Raw genomic sequence first — 24,114 nt, 5'->3', positions numbered from 1 at the left:
TGCTGGTGGCACGGAGGCTTGCAAGAGGCCAACGGCGCGACGGCCGGACTCGACAGACTAGTCAGCCGCCGGTCGCTACAGTCGGGCTCGCGCTAGTGGGGTTAGGTGCGCGCTTCAGTCGTGTGCTCTTGCACGGCTACAACTCGAACGAACTGAATCACAAACAAACGAATTTGATTCCGAATCACCGCCGGGTTTTCGTTGATTTTTCATAAATCGCGAGCGATCGCTAAGATAGCAACGCTGTGTTCACTAACAAAAACGCATCGAATATGATGACCGACCAGTACAACAGCGGCGACGCTGGGTATACCGATGGATACATGGAGCAGGAAGAAGAATGGGAACGGGAAGGTCTTCTTGATCCCGCCTGGGAAAAGCAACAGAAGAAGGTACAATGTGTGTTTTGTTGCGTGCCACTGGCACTTTTACTAGCTGTGTGCGGAATCTGGATAGGCAATTTTGGTCAAGATATGAGATGCTGAAAGGTGCATTTTCAATCTGCGTTCGGCCCGGCTTTATTTATAAGCACGTCCAGCACACGGGCTGGCCCCGCAACTGCATGCGCACGGTATCGACGTATTTATTACTCTAGTTTGGAATGCATTCCGATTCGTTCGGGCGTCTGCTTGTGCTCTGCACGCGCGGCACGAACGACGAATGCAGCTGGCGAGTTCGCTCGCCCACACGCACATCGCAAGCGGTGTAAACAATCCCCTCGGCCGGATCTCCCTAACCTAGAACAACCCCGTTCAAGCCGCGCTGACTGAATGCAGACCTGGAAACCACTATGAGGCCACCCTTCTAATTCCGATCAGAATGCACTACTCATCACGCTCACGCATTGTGCGCTACGTGCGCACCCTCGTGTTGCACCGTGGCGCGTCCTGCACTCGACAGACAGGCGCGTGTTCTTTTTATGTCTGCCGCCGTCAGCGAATCTCACCCTTTATTGCAAAAACGCACCTGCTAGCCTCATGCAGCTTGCTTCCTCCACTCAGCAGCTGAATTGTTCCCAGCAGGTTTGAAAGTTTCATTTTAGTCAAATTACAACATATGAGTACAGACTTGAACACCGCTTGTAGTTTGTTTACATATTAATTAGTTAATTTATGATTAAAAGATTACCCCACGCGTTGGTGTCGTTCGGAGATTTAGATAAGAACGAAGCTCATCTCTCAGTTGGCGGCAACGTCGCCGTGCGTAACATAATATGCATGGGGGACTATTTTTGGTGAATCCCAGGAGAGACTACGCGCGTCTCTCGTCATCGGGTAGCGTGATGTAATGTGGTCGTAAGCGAGCGCCGGCAAGCCAAAAAATTTCCCAGCGCTTTTCACGTGCTCGTCACGAAATCGCGCGAAATTTCGAGAATTTACCATTGCATCGCGGCGTCAACATGCCAACACAGCAAGCCATCACAAACAATATCTCGATATTTCCCGAAATGCCATTTTTCTTAAAGAGCACTTGATATTGATTAATGTGCTATGCATCAAAGAGAAGCTCCTAATGAGCCGGTGAAATACAAGAAAAGCATATTGGACGTTTGCCATTGTCGCTGAAAATAGCTCAAATTTTAATAATATAATTCGAAAAGTTTGTTTAGGCGATGGGCTCGCTTTGCTTTTGCTCTTCGCTTTCATTCGCCTATTCCCGAGCCGGCGAGTCTCGTTGTTTATGCGGGCAATTTAAATTTAAAGTAAAAGCACGTTCAGCGCGTGCGCTGGCGGCGGAACGGAGACGGCGCACGCTGCTTGCGTGCTGCGGCGTCGAGCGTCGAATTTCCCATGACCATACAAGGATCCGGGCGTATCTCGCCGCCTCGCGCGCGCCAGCCCCGCATGACCGGTGAAGAAATCGTGCCGCTTTAGAAAAACATCGAAAGTAAACAACACACTACGCCCCCTCGCACAACGGGAGCTACACGCAGAAAACACGCATAAATAACGCACATCGATATGCGTCCGCGCGTAGTTATCGTTTTTTTCGTTGTTTTTGTATAAACAATAACCCAAGTTATGCGTGCTGGTTTGTCGTGTAACATGATGAAATACGATAGATACACACACGGCGTGCGCCACGAAGAAACAGAGGCATAACCGGTGGCGATGTTTTGATGTGTTGCGATGGCACATGGCATTCGGTAGCTTCAATCGTCGAAAATTCTGATTCATTTGTACATTCGTGCGTGCGCACTGCCCGGCCTGGGTTAATAACTCGTTTACGAGTCGCGCAAGCCAACGCCGAGCGCACACATGTATCATATTCGTCGAGAGTATGTATACGAATGTGATTTCGACATTGATTTATATTTAGCCATGCAGCGCCCACGCATTCCAACTTCACGCGCACACCACACGATCCTCGGTAAAATATAAACAATTATTTTGACACTGTCCGATTCCTACCTCCGGTCTATCACTGGCTGCATGCCGGATTCTGCGAGGGTGTGAATTGCGTGACCAGCCGGCGATTCACGACGAATTTTCAACATAATTATAAATATAAACAAAATTAGGTCTAGGCATCACGCGTCGCTATAAATTCCCGCGTCCCCGTCCTACAAAACATCCAGAAAATCATGTTACTATCGGGGCTCATCTTTATTTTATCTGCTAATTTGCGAATTTTCTAGAGCAGAAAATAACATACACCTAATTTTATTTTAACACTTTATATTTAATTTCTAGTAGTAATTGAAAAATATTAATGTCTTAACGAATATGAATTTAAAGTGGTTTATATTCGTTATAAAAATAATTTAGATATTGGCAACCACAAAAGAAAATAGATGTTTGCTTCCCTACTGTTTTGGTTAGTCACAGGCAGACGTCTTGGAAACATAAAATATTTATTTTTGATACATTTGGAGACAGTCAAATCGCTGCCACTCCGGCCTCATATTCATATCCATAGTTTATATGCTCATTTCACCACGATCACTCTACGGGTGTATAATATAATACAACATTCATGCGTTCATAAATATTTAACGATCGCGGAGAAGCTTCCACGTTTCAGGGGACCAAAACTCTTGATGAAACTCGCGCTGGTCGAGCTTTTATGTGTTACACATGTTGAGAGTATTCCTGTCAACGTTGTTAAAACATTGTCTCTCATCATAGGTTTGAAGCAATAATCTGTACCATGTTATGTGCGCTTTGTATAATCATCATTTATTTAAATAAACTTATTCAATTCGATTTGTTACGTTACGAGATTTACTGTGCAAATTTGATTGCGTAATCATTTTCTATAAACATATATCAACGTGGAATTTCGTCTTAGTCGCCTCCGACTGCATTTATAAACTTTCAATGATGAGGAAACGCATGCGTTGGATGTGTGGTAAATGCAATGTTGTCCCAGTTTTCACTAAAGCAATAAAATTTATTTGCAATTCTTATGTAACATATTTAGTTTTGATTATTATATTGATAAATATTAGTTAAATTATTTATCATTGTGTAAATACTTAAGTACTGCAAATGTGGATATGTCATCGGAAATGGCTTATTTTCTAGATTACTTATCTAAATCATGGATTTTCTCTATGATTGCCAAAAATAAAATTTGCGAATGCAAATATTGAACATGTGTTAATTAAATTTCTTACTGTTTGTTATCGATCTAGAAGTTTCCAACTGTCAATTATAAAAAAAAATAAACGTCACATAAAATGCCTTTAAATTTCCAAATATCACGTCGAGGTGTCATAATACTCACACTTATATTAAGCGCTTCCCTTGCTACGATAACAATTCTCATTTGCTGTATAGTTTTTTTCGTAGTAAGAGATAATTGAACAATTAATTTCAACTGCTAAATAATTTATGGGTGGAGGAATATCAGTTAGCGGTCCAACTGTGCCGAAGTACACGTGGGCGGACTGTCGAACAAAGAAGTGTCTCATTTTTGTCTTCGTTTGCATTGCCATCATCATCATATTGATAATAGGAGTGACACTGATTATAGTTTACCGAGATGAACTTTTTTCACCAACCATTGTCATGACAGAAGTGGATGACACTTGATATTCTACATGAACTTAGAACGTGTATTAAATATTGAAATTTACATTGGTATATTTTTGTATCGATTGATTAACGAAAATGATTCAGGTTGAATGTGTAATAAGATTGAACTTCAGCGATTAAGTCGTCAAATATGCGATACGTAAAGTACACGGCACGCTGCTGATCGTACGAGTAGATTGCTGCCAAAGTTGAATTATTAATTTAATCTCAAAGGCAGCTTTAATTCGCTATAAAATCGTTAGTGTATTTTAAGTACGTGCATTTTTGTTTAGTCGATCTGGCTAATCAAATGAAAATACCATGCGCTTCGATTAAAAGGCAATAAAATCGTACATCGAATGATTCTATGTTATGATTTATAGCGATTTGATTAAGTAATGTTTAATTAAATGGCGCTGAATATTTTGCATTCCAATGCGATTTACTGGTGCCAATATTTAGTGTTTACTGTTACACAAATTCTAAGTCTGATCAAAAATAAATATTTTATTGGAAAAAATATGGATATTTATGGCACAACCTTGTTTTGACTATTTGGGCACTTTTTAACATTTGGGTGCGTCCAATGTCAACCAAAATATTTGTGTGCATATTTATTTTTTTCAAAATTAGAGAATTTGTTTTTTATTTGGATGATATTAAACTATTACAAGTCATTTTGTGGGTTTGGTCATTGACTTCTTGTTTTGAACTAAATCATCTTTTTATACAATTCCCATCTTTTATCTCAATTGAGCTTTCGTTCTCATAATTCTACAAGAGTTTTGATTCACCTACGATTCGTATTTTTAAATAGGCATTGCAATTTGTTCCGGAGTCTTTTATCTAACTTAAATCTGGTTTGTGTATGAAATTAATTCGTGAATAATTCATAATTAGAAAGGCCGATTGTTCCGATCTTCGACCGTTTGTGTTGGTGCCATTCATATCGGATTATGAACGGTTCAAGCGTGCAACGAGTTCTCTCGCCTGTTGTTGTGGTTCTGTTACCTTGCGACCTTGACGCATTTTTACTGCATCAACCTTGATGGCGCTTTAATGACGCGATGGTGTGTTGCACATACACGCATGCACTGCGTTCCAATATCGCCGGTTAAAAATGCACGACGCGCTGTTTTTAAAGCCAACGCTTGATTGCACTACTGTGTAATGCGATATGATAACAGGAAGCATTGCAAGAAGCCTCATAATGTTATTGTTTCCCCGGCATTTCGGTCGTTTCCTTGTGAGTTCGATATCATCAACGTGACGCGCGGTGCAATAACAATGAAAATGTCGCAAGCTCACGCTTTGCAATAAAATAAAATAAAGACTTGTAGAAAATCCTAGAAACATACGCAACTGGTACATAGTTATGTTATGACAGTGCAATGTCGCACAAAGCGATGTCTTTGTTTGCCATTGCAACGAAATAACAATGGTACTAAAATCACGTCGAATGAGTATTAGGCATTGAACGTCGATGATTAATAAAGTTTCGAAATGTTGAATGTATGATTTTTTAGAGTTAAAAGTCGAGCACGCTTTACTTCGACATCGGGCCGCGTGTCATGTCGTGCCGTTCCATCGATGAAGAAAGAAGGAAAGCAATCGTGACTTCGCGAGACTGGACGTCGCAAGCGCGGGTTTACACACCGCCGACATGTGGGCAAAAACACAAAAACAAAGACGCCATCAAGCCAATATGCTCGGCTCGGCAGCAAAATACGATAATGGTGTAACGGTAACGAACGAAACTGTAAACAGGGAAGAATCGAAGAGAGACAACCATCGAGCTGCTCCGCGGGCCGATGGAAAAAGCGACCAGTTTGAAGTTCAACTCGTTCGGTCTCGCGATCGCCGATGGGACGTGTTTCTGAACGCAATAACCTAGATTTAATTAATTCAAAGCTCGCTAATTGCCGCGAGTATCATCAGGCAAATGTACTAATAAACACGTTCGGCCTACATTTACTTTTAATTTTAAACTGATTCAATTTACGAAAACAATTTGTCACTCCGAAGTGTCTAGTCGTGCATATTTTTGTCTCCCATTGAAACGAATGAATATTATTTATTGACGAAAAAGATTCTCGTTACTTGTTTGTTATTTTTATACACTTTTCATCGTTGTGCATGCATAATTCATCTGCCAAATTCGCATGTTTTTTTTTTAAATTGCATCACAGGTTTCGTGGGCCGCAGACGTTTTGTACACAATTTGTAACATTAACTAGACGCGAATCGCATTCGCAACTGGCGACGTGGTGCGCGTTTCGCTAGTTAACGAGCGCAAGCGATGAACGGCGGCGTTTGTCCCTAAAAAAATATTTATTTTTGTCATCAGCCGAGTATGTAGACGATTGCTAGCAAGCCAAAATACATTAATTTGCATGCGTTATTTGTTATTTTTGAGGTAGGAATAAAATATCATGAAACGGTAATACTCGACCTTGACTAGGGATTTTTTGGAAGTAAGTAACTCAATATTATATTAAATGCAGATATATTTTGAAACGTTTTGAATATATTGAAATCTTGTCTGATCGACTGTTTGCACAGTTGTTAACGAAAGGAAACGAATATTTGTCAACTTTCGACGTTTTATCGCGTTTCTGATTGTATTTCTGAGAAGAAATTTGCGCGTAATCTTTCATTTATTTAATTTTCAATCATTAGAAAGCGTTAATAAGCTCTTCTTGCATTCAAGTGCACAATTGCAATCTCGTGGCCATTTCTTGTGCAACTAATGAAGGTTAATTGATTGATACTTGACTGTGTCGTCCCATCCATCTTCAATGATGGTTGCCAGACGAGACGAGACACGACCATAAGCAGCACAAATATTTACGCTGTGCATGGCTAAAACGACGAAAAGCTAGCGCAGAACGTCGCATTCCATCAACGTTAACACCACAACATTGAATATTATCCGGTTTTAATATGACTCGAGCGTCATCTGCTTCATTACCGGTGTCTAGGTCTCGTTCGACGCGTTAATTACGATTGGTCGCTGCGTGCGGCACTCACATCTATCAAGTTCTTCAAGAAAGCGCATTAAATCATTAATCGACCTGCTGTTTTTGGTATAAAATTCAATTCCACATACATTTCTTGTGGACACATTTCAATGGAAAAAATATTTACTCATTACGTGAATGGTGTATTTTTTATTACGTCGTTATAGTCTAAAAATTAAACGAATTGATCACGTATTGTGTTGTTGTGTTGTGTTCATTTGCATACAAAACATTTTAATGCGCATTAACACTACAACATATCATACAAAGCGAACAATCGTTCAGCGTTCGGCTGTAATTCGTTTTATTGGTGCGATGAGGTCGCATTCAACGCGTTGGTATTCAAATTATTTGGTTCACTATTGGAACAGGCGCCTAACAATTCAGCGTTGTTGATTTTGGCAACGCGACTGTAGGTAGCACTTCATTAGCTCGTTAAGATTTACAGATATATATCAATGACATTCAGGAATATTTTCTTTTTAAATTTATTTAATAATAACGTATGGTTTAAACTTAATTAAGCATCATTCATTACGAACGTTTAATGTGGCAATGCGATATACACAGGATCCGACATAATAAAGTTCTCATATGTTTCATCCGATGATTATTATTGCGGCATTATGCTGTCGAGTTTTACAGTGCGCTCATCTGTTGTCTGAGGTCCTCGTCGACGGTCGCAACTTCTTCGCCTCTTCAACGAGTTGTTAACGTCGGAGGCGCACTTACGCTTCGTTACCGCACATATGAGGATGCATGTAGGATGTGTGCTCGCTGGAAGTGGATGCGATGCGCTGTGCTGTACCGTTAAAGAACTACGGTGTGGAGGCATTGTTCGCGTATTGTTTTCGCTGTCGCGCTTCACTCTCATCCACAGCTCTTCACGTTTTTATGAACGAAACGACCGGATGCTGATATGTTAGATGCCACTAATGTAGTTAACTCTTCTCGACTCAACTATAATACAGCAGCCGCAGTTTGCCGTTGTTTTATTTGCACATTAAACATTTCTGTATACAGAACTTTCAATATCAACAAATACACAATAAAAACTTTGTTGCAAAATGTGACTTTTAGTGTGATTGTTCGAAAAGCAATTATTTTTGGGTTTGATTTATGTCAGTGATAGATTTGTCAATGGTTCGTCGAAACTTGCACTCCGTAAGCTTGAATTGGAAGAACACTAATATTAAGGTAGTTGATTTTGTTTGATTGTAATATGATACCATCTATTACATGAGTTCTACGAATGTAGAGTGGGATGTTTCACTCGTGCATTCCAAGTTGTTTTGCACAAATAAAAAACGTGCGCACTGGGCAAAAACGAAATTTATCTGCGGCTATTGCATAAATGCACTTTGGCCGCATGCCCAGCCAAATTTTACAGCTAACGAATTCGTACAAAAAAGCACCTTGTGACTCATCACACTTCATATGAAACTAGTAAAACCACAAATTGCACGATATACTTGCGGAAAATGGACAGTTTGCATTCACATTCCGACATTTCTCACTCCGACGCGTTCATAAATGAGCTCCAATACCGCATTCACATGCGTCTAATGTATCCGAATGCACCTATATTAATGCCAACTTTATTACATACTTCAAAGCCACACACCGGGCGGCCTGTACAGGATACTTGTAACACGTAACGTGTGCGTAATAATATATTTCCTGAATGATCATTATGCAAAAATATTCGGAACGGCCGATTAAATTTCACGCCGACCACTTTACGCGCCAGTTTACACTTTTGCATTGATTCCACAAGCTGTCCAACATGAATATTACATGAAAACATTATAAGCCGACAATTAGACGGCATTTACGCGCTCGCTGACTCGGACACTCGGTTATTGGGTGTGAACACCATGTACACAAGCACGAAAGTAAAATTACGCCGAGTCAGCGGAGAAAGAAATAGTCAAGTAGCGAAGAAAAAGGTGCAAGCAGAGTCCGCACGCGAAATCGAATCAATTCGCAACGAGTTGAAATGTGAAGGTGCATTTTCCGTTCGCGGTATGCCAGTGTGCTAATGTGAGCCATGGTCATAAAGAAATCCATTTTGTTTTCGTCCACGAGTTCGCGATAGAAGTTACGATAGTAGTTGTAGCGCAGAGAGCAGGAGCAATTGGCATTTATTAATAGCTGGCGCGCCGTTCAAACTGGCATCTTTAATCCCGTTCCACATTTTATATTTAGCCCTGCGTGCGCTGTGAGATATTCGGATATTTGAAGAAATTCGTAAAATTTGACTCACTTTTCACATGTTTTTCTGCGGTTTGTAGTACAATTTTCGCATTCTCGATCGATGCCTGATGTCACTGATCATTTGTAACAGCTCATTCAGTGTACTGAAGCAAAGCGATGCGAACGTTTACGAGCCATAAACTCGTATAAACGAATTAAATGTTTGAAATATTATTATTAACGTGTGCGTATGACGTGCGCTTGGAGAAGCTTCGCGTGGCGGGTCGCATATTGTTTGGTTATTCATTCCGACCATTTGTTTTCCTTTCGCTTGGTATCCGGCCAAATTGTCTTAAAATCCCAATATCCGTTTTACGTTACACATTACGCGCCGGCGTTACGCAACGCCGTAGCCTAGCTAAAAATATGGCGAGCCAAGGCGGTTGGAGGAGTCGAGCGAAACACTTGTCGCTCACGTCTGCTTGGTCAATAGCCCCCTCGCCCTAAGAATAATACCGGCACGGCTATGATTATCAAGCAGCGAAAAGCCAACGAATTTCGCCAGTTGCGTAGTAAATCATGCGTGACTTCCTAGTATCGCCAGTCGCGATTTTATCGCCGGCGTTAATCCAACGATGAAATTGTACCTTTTATTTAGGCGTTTTATCGCCGCACAGACGGCGTTCAAAATATGGTACTTTGTATTTTTAGTCGAATGTCCGGCTCGTTCATGTCACCGCATAACAAATATCCCAACAGTTGGCTTGCGCGTTCGCAATGTTATTAAGTACGTTATTAATGTCGCGCGACGCGTGCCGTTCTTCGGCGATGTCCGATGTTGATATTTATCGCTGTTGACTTGTCTTTTCCAGACATTTACTGCTTGGTGTAACAGTCATCTGAGGAAAGCAGGCACTGGCATTGATAACATCGAGGAGGACTTCCGCAATGGCCTCAAACTCATGCTTCTTCTGGAGGTCATCTCCGGCGAGACGCTGCCGAAGCCCGACCGCGGCAAGATGCGTTTCCACAAAATCGCTAACGTTAACAAGGCCCTCGACTACATTGCCGGCAAAGGCGTCAAACTGGTCTCCATTGGTGCTGAAGGTAAATAGGCCTTTTATTTTCCCAATGGATAAAAAACTACATTATTTTTGGGTATTTTAATTTAGAAATCGTCGATGGCAACCTCAAGATGACGCTGGGTATGATCTGGACTATTATCCTGCGTTTTGCTATTCAGGATATCTCCGTTGAAGAAATGACCGCCAAGGAAGGTCTGTTGCTCTGGTGCCAGCGCAAGACTGCACCTTACAAGAACGTGAACGTGCAGAACTTCCATCTGTCCTTCAAGGATGGTCTGGCCTTCTGCGCCCTCATTCACCGACATCGCCCAGATCTCATTGATTACAGCAAACTGTCCAAGGATAACCCGTACGAGAACCTAAACACTGCCTTTGACGTCGCGGAGAAGTACCTCGACATTCCTAGGATGTTGGATCCTGACGGTAAGTGAACCAGAGCTGCAATCAAGTTTCTTCAATAGATCTTAAATCAATCACATCCACCTTGATATTGGACAAGTCTAGATACAATGTAATGTGTATTTCCAGACTTAATCAACACTCCTAAGCCCGATGAACGCGCAATTATGACTTATGTGTCATGCTATTATCATGCGTTCCAAGGAGCGCAACAGGTAGAGTTAGATTTTGCTGCAAACAGCGCGTTGCCCCCTGAAATGTTTTCTTGATCTAACAATGTGTATTCCGTTTTATCGCCCTAACATTATGTTTTTTCTACGGAATAAGTGCAAAGTGTTTTTCGATTTTTATTTTTTTTTAATTAACATTTTTGCTGTTGCCTACGCAAGTAATTAATATGTATCGCATGCAGACTTACAGAATACCGCCATGCCCGACGAACGAGCTGTTATGACATATGTATCGTCGTACTACCATTGTTTTTCTGGCTTGAAAAAGGTGATTACTATTAACCATTTGTACAGACACACCTGCAATTTAATAATAAAAATATATATCAAGTAAACAATTACAGTCACTGTGCAATGATAATTTTATAATTACTCACGAATATGAAAGTTGTTTTTGTTGCAATTAAAAATTATCTAGCAACATTTTAAAATTATGAGTTAAATTGCACAATGCATTAATTGTATTTCAATATTTCTGAGATGAGCTAAAATATTTTGTTTAATCTAGGCGGAAACTGCAGCCAACAGAATCTGCAAAGTCTTGAAAGTCAACCAAGAAAATGAGCGTCTTATGGAAGAGTACGAACGCTTGGCTAGCGACGTATGTATATTTTATAGCTTGCTTTGATTGTAAATGTACATTGAAATGTTTATACTATTAGCTCCTTGAGTGGATTCGTCGCACCATGCCATGGTTGGGCTCACGTCAAACCGACAACTCGTTGGCTGGTGTTCAGAAGAAGTTGGAGGAATACCGCACTTACCGACGCAAGCACAAGCCACCACGTGTAGAACAGAAGGCTAAGTTGGAAACGAATTTCAACACCCTTCAAACTAAATTGCGTCTTTCGAATCGCCCTGCTTACATGCCAACTGAGGGCAAAATGGTTTCTGTACGTAAATATCAGGAATGCTCATTGAAATATGGTTTTAATTGCGTTTATTATTAATAGGACATTGCCAATGCATGGAAAGGTTTGGAAACAGCCGAGAAGGCTTTTGAAGAATGGCTCTTGTCGGAAATGATGCGATTGGAACGTTTGGAGCATTTGGCTCAGAAGTTCAAGCACAAGGCCGATGCCCACGAAGAATGGACCCGTGGCAAGGAAGAGATGCTGCAAAGCCAGGACTTCAGGCAATGCCGTCTCAACGAACTAAAGGCCTTGAAGAAGAAGCACGAGGCCTTTGAATCTGATCTGGCCGCCCATCAAGACCGCGTCGAACAAATTGCCGCTATTGCTCAAGAACTCAAGTAATAAATTGATTTCAATTCACGTATTATTACAAGTTTCTTAACAATTCTTCTTTCTACATCAGCACATTGGATTATCACGATAGCGTCAGCGTGAATGCTCGCTGTCAACGCATCTGCGACCAATGGGACAGGCTCGGCGCGTTGACTCAACGTCGTCGCCAAGCACTCGACGAAGCCGAAAAGATTTTGGAGAAGATCGACATCTTGCACTTGGAGTTTGCCAAACGTGCTGCTCCTTTCAACAACTGGTTGGACGGTACTCGCGAAGATTTGGTTGACATCTTCATTGTACACACTGTTGAAGAAATTCAAGGCCTTATTGATGCTCACTCTCACTTCAAGGTACGAAGTTGCTGATCAAGAAACATATTTAAATATCCGATTACTGATGGCTAATGTTTGTAGGCTACTTTGGGCGAGGCCGATAGGGAATTCCAAAGCATTGTTGGTTTAGTTAGAGAAGTGGAGGCTATTGTCAAGCAACATCAAGTACCCGGAGGTTTGGAAAATCCTTACACAACTCTCACAGCACATGTAAGTATTAATGCAGATATAATTATTATGTCATATTAGTATAGTCATTAAATATGCAAAGGCAGTAAAGGTTGAATAAACTCATTATGTGTTAATATCGTTAATGTCAATACCCAAGAGACATTGATAACTATTTACTGCCTTTGACTGTGGTGTTAATTATTGCAATGAAATACGGCATATGTTTTTGACGCTTGTGCCGCCAAGGAAGGAATAACTGGCAATCTAGAGGTAACAGTGGAGTACTCTAGATGTCTTACATATTTTTTAACGTTTGAGATAATATCTTCGATATACTTTGTAGGACTTGACCAGGAAATGGGCTGATGTAAGACAATTAGTTCCTCAACGCGATGCCACCTTGCAAGCTGAACTTAGGAAACAACAAAGTGAGATCCAAAAGAAACTTTTTATATTTCTTATACTGATTTTTCCCTTTGTAAACAGACAATGAAATGCTACGTCGTCAATTCGCTGAAAAGGCCAACGCTGTTGGTCCATGGATCGAACGTCAATTGGATGCTGTAACTGCAATCGGAATGGGTCTCCATGGAACTCTCGAAGATCAATTGCACCGTCTCAAGGAATACGAACAGGGCGTCTACGCATACAAGCCGCATATTGAAGAACTCGAGAAGATCCATCAAGCCGTGCAGGAAAGTATGATCTTTGAGAACAGGTACACGCAATACACGATGGAAACTTTGCGCGTCGGCTGGGAACAACTGCTGACCTCAATCAATCGCAACATCAACGAAGTCGAAAATCAAATCTTAACTCGCGACTCCAAAGGCATCACACAGGAACAGCTCAACGAATTCAGATCATCTTTCAATCACTTCGACAAGAACAGGACCGGTCGTCTCGCTCCTGATGAGTTCAAGTCTTGTCTGGTATCTCTTGGCTATTCTATCGGCAAAGACAGACAGGGTGACATCGATTTCCAGAGAATTTTGGCTGTTGTAGATCCAAACAGTTCAGGCTACGTGCACTTTGATGCCTTCTTGGACTTCATGACGAGGGAAAGCACCGATACTGACACCGCCGAACAAGTTATCGACAGTTTCCGCATTTTAGCTTCTGATAAGGTAAGTTGCACTTTTCTGCAAATGAATCAAGGAATGTACTTAAATGTTTTGATTTTCTCTTCAGCCATACATCCTGCCAGATGAATTAAGAAGAGAATTGCCACCAGACCAAGCGGAATACTGCATCCAGCGCATGCCACCATACAAGGGCGCCAACGCAGTGCCCGGCGCTCTCGACTACATGTCCTTCTCAACGGCACTGTACGGCGAGTCCGATCTTTAAGTGCGGTGCGCGCCACCCCATTCAACTGTAATTTAACATATTTTAATCGATTGTGGATGCCATTAGGGTTAAGCGATTCAACTACTACTCCTAGAGCAAGATCGAAATCCTTAGCCTGCGTAAAACCCCTCAAATTATCCTCAAAAATCAACACAAACACAAAAATAATTAATTTATTTTTATTTACGCAAGTGAACCAATCATTCTTTGAAATATTAATTTATATTATCCATATTTAGTGTGCCCGGAATGATTGGTTCATAATTGATAATTCGAAGTAATATTAAGGCAAAGAATTAAGTCTATTGTGTATTTATTTATTTTTTCTTTCTTTGGCTGCGTTTCGCTATCGAAGAAACAGTCTATGCGGAAGCAGCTTGAAACGAACAGAATCACGTATTTGATTGAACATCAATCAAACTCTACGTACTGAAACATGCGTACCGTAATTCTACAAATATTTTTGTTTATAATTTTAAGTTTAATGCTCTAATATTTTATTTGTTTACTATTTTATTGTACAGTACAGTCGGTAGCTACATAATAATGCTCTCTCTATCTCTCTTCACACTATTTTATTTGTTCTTGGAAGCTGTTTTGTTATTCTCAATAATTTTTAGTTTTCCTCGCATACATTTATTAATTTCACACAAACTGTATAGTTTTCATTATTATATTATTACTTATAGAGCATTTTATGTTTGAGGTTGAATTTATTATAAATATAGCGATTATTATGTGAAACTTGATAAAATTGAAAACAATAATATATTTACGAGAACTTCGACGTTTTATGGAAGATGGCACCAATGCCTCTTTGCGGGTGGCTTCAAAAGCTCATTCGGTTGAATAAAAATTCAACGTCCCAATATATATCAAAGGAAGGATTAATTAAAGTAATTAATGATACTTATATACAATCATACGAAAATCTTAAGAGACATATTCATTCATGACAACTATATTTACTCGTCTTATAGACACACCACGTAAACATAACTATGTCGATATATTGTCACTTTATATAATACACAAACATACGACACAAATATAAAATGAAATTTTATATTCTCATTTGTGTATGCCAACTGTTGTGATCACGGCCCATAATCCCCAACTTATTGAAGGATGCAAGAAAGTATCATCAAAGTAAATATTTCGTATTCATTTTGATTTTATTACATAAAAAATCGGTTTTATCGGTTGTTACACTTAATAACTTAATGCATGATCATTGTTGACACAAAGTACATAAATATTTTATATTCAAACATTGAACAAGTTTCCTATATATACAAACTAATATTTACACAATAAATTAACAAGTATCGATGTGTGATCATCGCGTATCTAGTATTTACACCCATACTACGGGATCAATTGAATTTTTGGAAGTATTTCTTAAATATTTAACGATGAGGACCGCAGATGCAATGCAGCTGGTCACAATGCAAGTCACAAGAAATAAAGTGAACATTGATGGACTTGTAAGTGGATATTCATTGACATTATCATCTAAAGAAGTAGATTTCTCAACAGATCGTTTCACCCTCAATTGAAATACAAGCTTTTTGCTATCTTTCTGCACCAATCCGTTGCTATCATATGCGGCAACTAGAATCTCATCGTACTTTGCGCCCAAATGTAAAATGAGTCGATGTTCAGTGGTTTGTTGTATCTCCTCCCACGCTGCGACCGAAGTGTCGTGAAATCTCGTCAGACCCAGCACGGCATATGTAAGTTTCGCCTGCGACATTGTCCAGGAAATAACGACGCCCTTTTTTGTCACTTTAGGTTCAGCCAGCTTGAGTTCACCGCCTTTTTGCGGCAACACTGACGAGGAAACAATTTTGGCCTCGGTGGCTGTTGTCGAACTTGATGTTGATGTTTCCTGCATGAATTTGCAAGCGTGCTGACATCCTTCCAGCTGTAAGACAAAACAAACGACGATTAATTTTGGATTTACAGCAGAAAAATTGAGCTTTAAACATTTAGAAAACTTATGATTCATTGACAAATCTGATTGAAACTTATTTATATCTTGCCATAGTAAAAGAAGTAGGTGTTATGTGTAACAAGATACTTCATCAGTGATAACGCGCTCCCTTTACCAAGTGGTTTTTTCTTTGCGTAAAACTTATCGAAAAGCGTTTCGAAAAAGTTAAATTCTAATCTAGAACTTAATAGTCGGCTAGCATTATAAATTTCTTTGATTCCACGCAGCTCTGAACGCATTTAAACGCTGACTTTATAGCATTTTACAATCTCGACTCGAGTTGCCTTTTGCTATATTAAACGTCGTGTGAAGCCTACATACGTCGCATAATATATTGCTAACAGATTGCCCGTCTCGAATTTCACACGCGCGTTTTCTTTTTTTCTATCGCGAGCGCTCACTGCAAGGAAAACTTAAAAAGATAAAACGACGAAACTTGACTGAAACGAACAAACACACATTATTCTTTTAGTTTATACTTGGTTACTTTCGTGGGTTCGAAGCCACGCGCCGTTTCTTTTCCAGCGGTAATGTGTAACATGTCGTTTATTGGGCGGACAAAGTTTTAATTTACGATGGTGACGCGAGTCTACAATGGTCACAGGATGTAATTCTTTTTAACAAACCGAATTGTTAATGCATTATTAACAAATCACACTGAATATTGTTTATTTTTGGACACATTTCTTAATACAATTACCAAAGAAGTTTAATTTGACTCTTAATTAAATTTAATTGGCAATGGAATATATCAAAATGCTTGAAACAGTATTAATACATCTTGTCCCCGTGTGAGCTCATATATTGTAAATGATATTTATACAATTTCCTATGATTTGATTAAAGATGGCGCGAGGATGTAGTTATTTGCATTAAATTTGGTTTGCATACATTGCATTCATTGTTTGCGTTTGAATCAATAAATATTATAGAGTAAAAAGCAAGCCCGCTCAAGGACAGTGCGCCCCGTACTTAAAATTAACTCTATAATGTGATACTAGATGCCGTACCATGTTCATATTTGCATTAAATTCAACTGCATTGCATTGTGCGATCGTGCGATCACCGGTTATCTGTCAGGCACCAGTTTTTGTGTTGTTTTCGTTGAAATGTAAACAAACTCGCATTTTTATCACAAGAGTATGTTGTTATTCTTCGAAGCAGTGTAACTCGTGTTCGCGCAAACTTACGTTCAATTTGCAAGATTTAAAAAATACAATTTCGAAGTATTAAATCTCTTACGTCCCATGATATATTCAAAAGTGTAAATAAGTTGGTAGGGATAACATTAATTACGTTGATTACGTTAAAATAATATAAACTGATGATCAATAAAAAAACTAAATACATATAATCCTATATACTTAGTTAGTTGTATAGTTGCGTGAAGAGTTATTTGCATTAAATTTCGCTTGTGAACATCGTGAGATGTGCGTTCGCATCAGTGAGTGTTATGGATTTCAAAGTCGGCACGGGTGTACCTGCGAGCTCAAGTATTGTGCGCATCATACTTAAGAAGAACTCTAGAATGTGACACTAGATGCCGTAGTAGGTACGTTTTGCATTAATTTTTCTTTAATCGATCGTACGATCGTACGACCACCAGATATCAGTTAGACACCAGTTTTTATGTTGTTTTCGTTGTATATGTAAACACAACTCGCATTTTATTTCGAATGCTGGTTGTAATTCTTCTACTCTGTGTATCACATAGAGCATAAAAATTTAAACTGAAATTTAAATCGATTATATTGTAATACTTCGCATCCATTAATAAATTTTCATGCAGTGTCGTAAATATAATCAAATAATATAACGCGTGACGTAATGTTCAACGTTTCCTATAACATTTTTCGTTATTTATGATTAGGAAGATGCGAAGAGTGCATCTACATAATTACAGTAATAAAATCGCGCATTATACACTTGCGGAAAATTTCCTGAGTGCTGAAAAGCTACAGAGCGTGCACATACAAATCGATAAAATCGAATTTTCGCTTTGAAGGCACCCTGTACGTATCGCATATTTCTTTCACGATGCGAGGCGGTCATCATTGTGTCGGGCGCGCATTTTCCGTCTGTCAATGAATTAAATTCGCGTGTGTACGAACGCCCCATGTGCATTATGTAACATTACCAACACGTTTCCCATATTAAGAATTTTATGTTTAATTTTATCGCTGGTCGTTATGAAAGGTATCATCGTATTTGCCACATTTCGCCCTTTCCACAGCACCGCGCCGTGCTGTGCTCGCGACTGCATGCGTATTTAAACGTATTGCAATTTGCAGTTTAACAAATTAACTGCGGCTCGACAAGCATCTAAACAAACTAAGAGCAAACATGCAATCTCGATAGAAGCGCCTGTATACTTTGCCGCACCGAGTAGACGTTATGTACACTACACTGACGTGACTTTTTGTAATAAATAATTTTGCGGAAGTTAAGTATGAATAATATGAGTAGGAGTATATACGAGTGAATAAAAACGATATTTTTTAGGTTAGAAACAGACAATACATCCCCTTAGTTCATGATGATATTCTATTTTCACTTCAATAATTTCATTTGATGTTGCAAGCGACAGTAAAAAAACTTGGTGCGTTGCCACTCGACGCATCAGAAGTGCATTTATTTGAAGAGGCGGTGCAGTTTATTTTGCTTCAAAAGTGGAAAAACTCTCACGGCCTTTAAAAGCAAAAGCGTTCATCGTCGTCGTGGTCGCAATGGTCGTCTTCAGCGAATATATGTGTGTGTGTGTGTGTGAGTCAACGCGCAACGCAACTGATACGTGTTTACGAAAATAATTGCCCGATCGGATGCGCGGTCACGAATTGTGTGTTTTTCTTGAAAAATACTTTTACTCCGAGCGCGCGAAGGTACTCAATGCCTCTCGCGCGCACCGCGGCCGTGCATCTTGCGATCCTTGGCATCAACATCAACATCGAGCATCTTTGCCATCAACATCCCGAGCATCGATCGCAAACATCTAACTACCACCAGGCCTTTTCTTCTATTCTGGGCCCGTTCGAAGTATATCTACTGCATCTTCAACTTCACCTTTAACTCGCTTTACTAAGTTCAACTTTTTATTTTCAGTTTACGCTTTATTTATTTTTCCACCTTTTTTTAATGCACAGACAGAAAAATACAAAGTACAAAGCATTTTATTGCTTTGCGTCAACGTTTAAACATTGAACATTCTAGCACTACGGTTTTAAGTTTATCGAGGATTTCTCGACCGTTTCTATATTTGATTTGAGTCGAAATAAAACACGATCGATAAAATAATTGTTACTTTAACGGGCGTGCAATTAAGTTTCTAACACGGCTGTGTGTTAAAGGCGTTTTAATCGTTTTTCGTTTTGATTGAATTTTTCGAACTGTTTGTGCATTGTCTTGTTGTTTCGCTGAGCGGGGCTGCCTTCTTTGTTGCGATTTAAATTGAACTTTAATTTAAATAAATGCGGCAACGCGTGTTTAACACAACGCCATTAAAACAAATCGTAAAATAATCCCAATCGCATCGTTTATCTACGTTATTATCATGGCTTTTAACATTCTTCATTTTATATTTTATTTAGGTAGAACTTAATACTAAGTGTTGCATTTACTACTAGCAAGAATAATCATTTATAACAATTATTCTTTATAATTCTGTGTAATATCTAATTTAAACGTGCGTTATTCAAATTCAGAAATATTGTTGTAATTTATCGCGTCAAGTGCCTATAATATTATTTTTTAGAACTTTAAATGAATAGACTGTACATATTTCCAGTGATAATAATTAATCCACATGTGGGGAGGACGTTTTCAACCACAAATCGTGTCCAACTTATGGGTTATTCTTCGTAATGTGCGTTTCGCATTACAGACCGATTACCGAAAGCACCGTATCGCCGCGCGGCAAAAGTGTAAATGATTCGATGATACCCGCCGCTTGAATTGATTCGCAGTTAAGAAACGTGCAAACGAAGAAGGCAGCGCATCGCCGCGTCACACAATGATCGCGATTGTCATCGTTCAATCGTATTTTCTTTCATTCGTGCAACACGCCCTCCTCGCGAACGTGTTAAGATTTCACCGGCAGAGGACGTTAAAAGAATCGACAATCGATACGCGTCTTTTCGATCGCGATACGTATGATGTGTGCGCGCAAACATGACTCGAATGTATGTGGGATTTAATTTCTTCTCCCTGCTGGACAAGTCTCGACGATAACAATGTGCAACAGAATGTAGGAACTCATGGGCTACTTGCTACTTGTTCATAATTCATTGTCACTTGTACATCGGAAGGGGCAGCGCGCGATTTAATGGGCAATGAAAGTCACACTTAATATGTTAATTAATTAGCGGTTTGGTGTATTAGTATTGTGGTATTATCGTCCACATGAGCGTGCGCTTGCTACATTGACACATGACGTTTGGTAGTTCCCATTGTAGGTAGATAGTTAACGATATTGCCGTCATCCGTAATGGTTTAACATTTTGTCCACCTTAGCGCTAAACTAATGGTCATAAACGACGAGGTTCGTTTGCGTGTGTCGTTTTATTTTCGATTGTTTGTCTCGTCCCATAGGACATAGGACCGTGTTGGTTGTTTGGAGAAGATGTAAGATGTGTATGCTCGATTCGCGACCTCCGCGTGGTTGTTCTCGGCCGTGTCTCGTTACTTTTCAGTGTTTTTTCACGTTCCGCGTCGCGGCCGTGTTCGTTTTACCTCCATGTGTGCCATGTTTGCCGCGGCCCACACGGTTCCCCATACGAGGTGCGAGTGTATTTAGCATGCGCGACAATTAAAGTCACTCGGTGTGTTTTATACGGCGATAATGTTGCCAAACGGGCGAGAGTCGTAAAAGGTGAAATACAGGCACTTGTTATAAAACACCTATGCGTTTCGCTGGTCCCATCCTGCGATCGAGGACGGATGAGCAAACGGCTTCGATATAAAACGGGGGAGGTTCTTGAAGAACGAAGAAAAGTTGAGAAATACGCGAAACGCGGAGGTAAGGTTTGGAACGAAACCTCGTACAAGAATTGTTAATGTTCCCGCTCCAATAAAAACACACGTTCGACGTGATAAACTCGGCCGTTTTATTCTCTATCGAAATCGACAGCGCGCCGAACGACAAGGCACGTTGTTAAGCAGCGTGCTGGAAACGGCCGGAGGAAGCTGAAGAAACGACACGAGCGTGTGCTTTGCAAACACAGAAACAGAAAGACAAACGTCGAAACGATGGGTCGCGGAGGAGCATAAAATTAAATGCCACGTCGTGTGGAAATTGTAGGTGTTAAGGCATTTATGGGGGCTTATCTCGTCTCGTGATCGATTAATCTTTGAGGGAATATTCATCAGTCAAAGCTCGTAAACGAGACGAAAAAAAACACACACCGGTGCGAACAACGACGCATTCAGGTAGTACATCATTAATATTGAAGATAAGCAAAGTGAGGAAATCGGACAAATAGTCTTTGTTTTCAATTCACTGTTTATCTGACCGATGATAATGAACAGGCAATGATTTTTTATGTTCAGTGGGAACCTATTAATTTAAACTCTTGCCTTTTAAGCCCTGCCAGGTATTAAATAAACTTTGTGAATAATTTCCATGTAAATAGAAAGAAAATAAAATTGTGAAAAAAGTTTCCCGGCTGTTATCAAACGTGATGGACGCAAAATAAACAAAAGCGAGTTGTTTAAAAAATGCGTTGTTTCGTTGTTATCTATGAATATTCAAAAAGCGTGAAACAAGGCAGCAAAAAAGCGGCAACTGTTGTGATGTTTCGACGATGAGCAACGAGCGAAAGCGCGGTGGCCGGTAAATTCGCTTAATGTCTCCCCCAAGTGCAATAACAGTTTGGTCTTACGCGCGCGGGCCGCGGAATTTTACGACACCGCTCGGGGTAATCGCGCAGGGGGTGCGAGATATATGTGTGCGCTTCTACGGCGCTTCGCACGGCGCATTCTCGCGCTGATGAGCCACGAACGGGAGGTGGACGTGAAACAACCACAAACACGCCGCGCAAAAACACAAAAACTCCATAAGCATAAAGAAAAACTTTTTGGCGCGCCCGGGCGCGCGCAATTTGTGGCGTGTTTGTTTTTATGGTTCGAAAAGCAACAGCGGGCTGAAAGTTTAAGCGAGCGCTAAAAAGCAACACTTGGGTGGGAAAACCAGCGCAGGAGGTAGAAACGAATGCGAGGAAGCGATGCACACGAAGATTAATTAACGAAAATTAATTACTCACGCAAATATCGTCGGCGCACATTTGGCTGCGCGTCAGCTCGAAGACGGCGAGGCTCTCGCAGTAGTCCCAGCACTGTAACACAAGAAAGAAGTCAGAATCGACATGCTAATTACCTGAAACGAATGCGATTTATTTTCCAACTTGTGATTTCGGTTTTTGCCGTGTGCATGCGTCGAACACCATGCTACCTACATGTGCGGTATTAATAAATTTTATATCCAATTCCAATCCGGGACCAGTGTGTAAGGATGTGAATGTTTAATGTGAGGGACGGAATGGTTGAGCTGAGGAATTTCGGGCTGAACGCGACGTGCATTCGAACGATGCGGTGCCAAATTGGTTTTGTCTTAACTTTATATTAATTGCCGTAATTAATTCTAAACTTTGACTCATCGTAAAATAAATTATATCGGCACAAAAAAGAGACCACGATGCGGAATTTTACAATCAAAATTTAGTTAGCAGTTTATCACGGGTTAAGTTACGTGAAACTGCGACTTTACACCGACTTGTTGCTAGTAAAGGCAAAGGGTAACATTCAACCAAAGTTGTCGATTATTACCAAGAGCGTGTATTGATTTACGTGGAAGGAACAATTAGTACAGTTATTTATGAACAGTAAATTAATTCATCTTTAACTCTACCTAAAAATAGTATACACAATGTCGTAATCGCAAAGTTCATACTTTTTTGTGAGTCCAAAATTCGTTTTGCGAACATTTTTTTGATCCAGCGATAAGCAAATTGCGGTGTAACTTAAGCAAATACATGCTGTTTAACTAAATACGTGCCTAGGGCACGAAGCAGTCGTTTTTTACATATTAAACCAACGTTATAATCAATACGCGAACCGAATGTGTGCACAACGGAGCGCAATATCTTTGGCATTCTGAAGTCGACGGCCAATCGCGCGCGCTTATTATTAAATTTTTCTTTGGCTGCATGCACGGCGTTCGCATAGTGGAGCGATAAAAACGCGCGCCCGCGCTCAGAAATTGCTTTATTTTATTACCGAAATCATAGTAATTACCAGCGAGCGAGTTTCGTGAAGAGATGGCCGCGGTTTGAACGCGATTGCAATGTTGGTTGCCTGAGTTCGCGAAGCAAATATGAAGTGGTTACAATTTACAATGGAAGGCCCTGTTCGATGTAGTCAAATATACATTTGTTAATTTACTGTTAAAACTGTACGCTTCGATCGGCTTTTGAACTGCTGCGCGCTGGGAAATAAGACGGTCGTGAGATGCGCGCGATATCATCAGCAGCCGAGAGAGCCCGGCAACGATTTGAACGATTGAATTGAGGGATTGAGCGAACGATGTACGTAAAACATCCGAACGCGCAAAAGTATCATGCACCATGCGCGTCATGTACATTCCAAGCAATCGAATTTATTTTACCGCCTTCCCCGTCGAAATTTCAGCACCGAACGTTAAAAAAATGCGACTTTGCGATTGATCAATTAAGTGTCCGCACGAACAAAACGCGGCGCTAGATTAATCGTTGAAATATTGTTCAAACTCGACGTGCACAAAGAAAGGAACGATGCAGAAAAAAAATACAAAGATAAATCGAAAACAACGCGGCGCGCCGTCTTCGGAATGCCAGCGTCCGCACGATAATTAATTAATTTCTTGAAATCATTAGCGTCGTCGCTCAGCTCTTTGAGAACTGGCAGCAGCCGAAAGACGACGAGTGCAAAAGAAAACAAAAGCAAAATCGGCCACCGGTTGGAATTGACTCATTATTTATCATCGCAAGCAAGTACGATATTGCTTTCGCAATATTGGACTATCAGTTTTAATCCGTCATTTT

The 24,114-nt window shown here is 40.2% G+C and overlaps 2 protein-coding genes and 1 long non-coding RNA gene across 6 annotated transcripts in view; 2 read left to right on the top strand and 1 right to left on the bottom strand.

Annotated features, from left to right (window-relative positions):
• Nucleotides 1-65: 65 nt before the first annotated feature.
• On the top strand, nt 66-15,123 carry Actn (alpha actinin). 3 transcript variants are annotated; one of them, XM_065303414.1, is made up of 13 exons: nt 66-392; nt 10,108-10,342; nt 10,408-10,743; nt 10,849-10,944; nt 11,138-11,217; nt 11,458-11,550; nt 11,612-11,842; nt 11,903-12,201; nt 12,267-12,546; nt 12,610-12,738; nt 13,043-13,127; nt 13,186-13,826; nt 13,891-15,123. In XM_065303414.1, exons 1-13 carry the CDS (start codon nt 273-275, stop codon nt 14,047-14,049), a joined length of 2,784 nt encoding a protein of 927 aa, XP_065159486.1. In that variant the 5' UTR covers nt 66-272; the 3' UTR covers nt 14,050-15,123. The 3 variants fall into 3 exon arrangements, with proteins under 3 accessions (XP_065159486.1, XP_065159485.1, XP_065159484.1); XM_065303413.1 differs by lacking the exon at nt 10,849-10,944 and having other exon boundaries at nt 67-392; nt 11,132-11,217; XM_065303412.1 differs by lacking the exon at nt 11,138-11,217 and having other exon boundaries at nt 68-392; nt 10,849-10,934.
• On the top strand, nt 4,639-6,115 carry LOC135792111 (uncharacterized). Its single transcript, XR_010548196.1, has 2 exons — nt 4,639-5,460; nt 5,546-6,115. It is a non-coding gene; the product is annotated as an uncharacterized lncRNA (long non-coding RNA).
• A 92-nt stretch (nt 15,124-15,215) lies between the features above and the next one.
• The window catches only part of LOC135792728 (uncharacterized), a 34,731-nt gene continuing 25,832 nt past the window's right edge, over nt 15,216-24,114 (bottom strand). The window contains exons 4-5 of one of the 2 annotated variants that reach the window (XM_065303418.1): nt 22,300-22,371; nt 15,216-15,976 (exon numbers count right to left, since the gene is read on the bottom strand). In XM_065303418.1, coding sequence (XP_065159490.1) covers nt 15,407-15,976; nt 22,300-22,371 — 642 coding nt within the window. In that variant the 3' untranslated portion in view covers nt 15,216-15,406. Of the gene's footprint in view, nt 15,977-16,532; nt 16,819-22,299; nt 22,372-24,114 lie in introns of those variants that run through there. The other variant, XM_065303419.1, reaches the window with a different exon arrangement.

This window comes from Atheta coriaria, unplaced genomic scaffold (assembly GCF_025399875.1).
Source record: "Atheta coriaria isolate IRGN ID8LTWV9N9 unplaced genomic scaffold, Caltech_Dcor_3.1 hic_scaffold_5_pilon, whole genome shotgun sequence".
NCBI classification, from domain to species: domain Eukaryota; kingdom Metazoa; phylum Arthropoda; class Insecta; order Coleoptera; family Staphylinidae; genus Dalotia; species Dalotia coriaria.
The sequence above is the reverse complement of the archived record's forward strand: the minus strand, read 5'-3'. Positions and strand labels throughout refer to the sequence as shown.

Coding starts and splice junctions, on each gene's coding strand:
- Actn (XM_065303414.1), top strand. CDS start 273: ATGATGACCGACCAGTACAACAGCGGCGACGCTGGGTATACCGATGGA. Junction 11,218..11,457: donor GTTTTTCTGGCTTGAAAAAG/GTGATTACTATT, acceptor TGTTTAATCTAG/GCGGAAACTGCAGCCAACAG. Junction 12,739..13,042: donor ACACAACTCTCACAGCACAT/GTAAGTATTAAT, acceptor TATACTTTGTAG/GACTTGACCAGGAAATGGGC.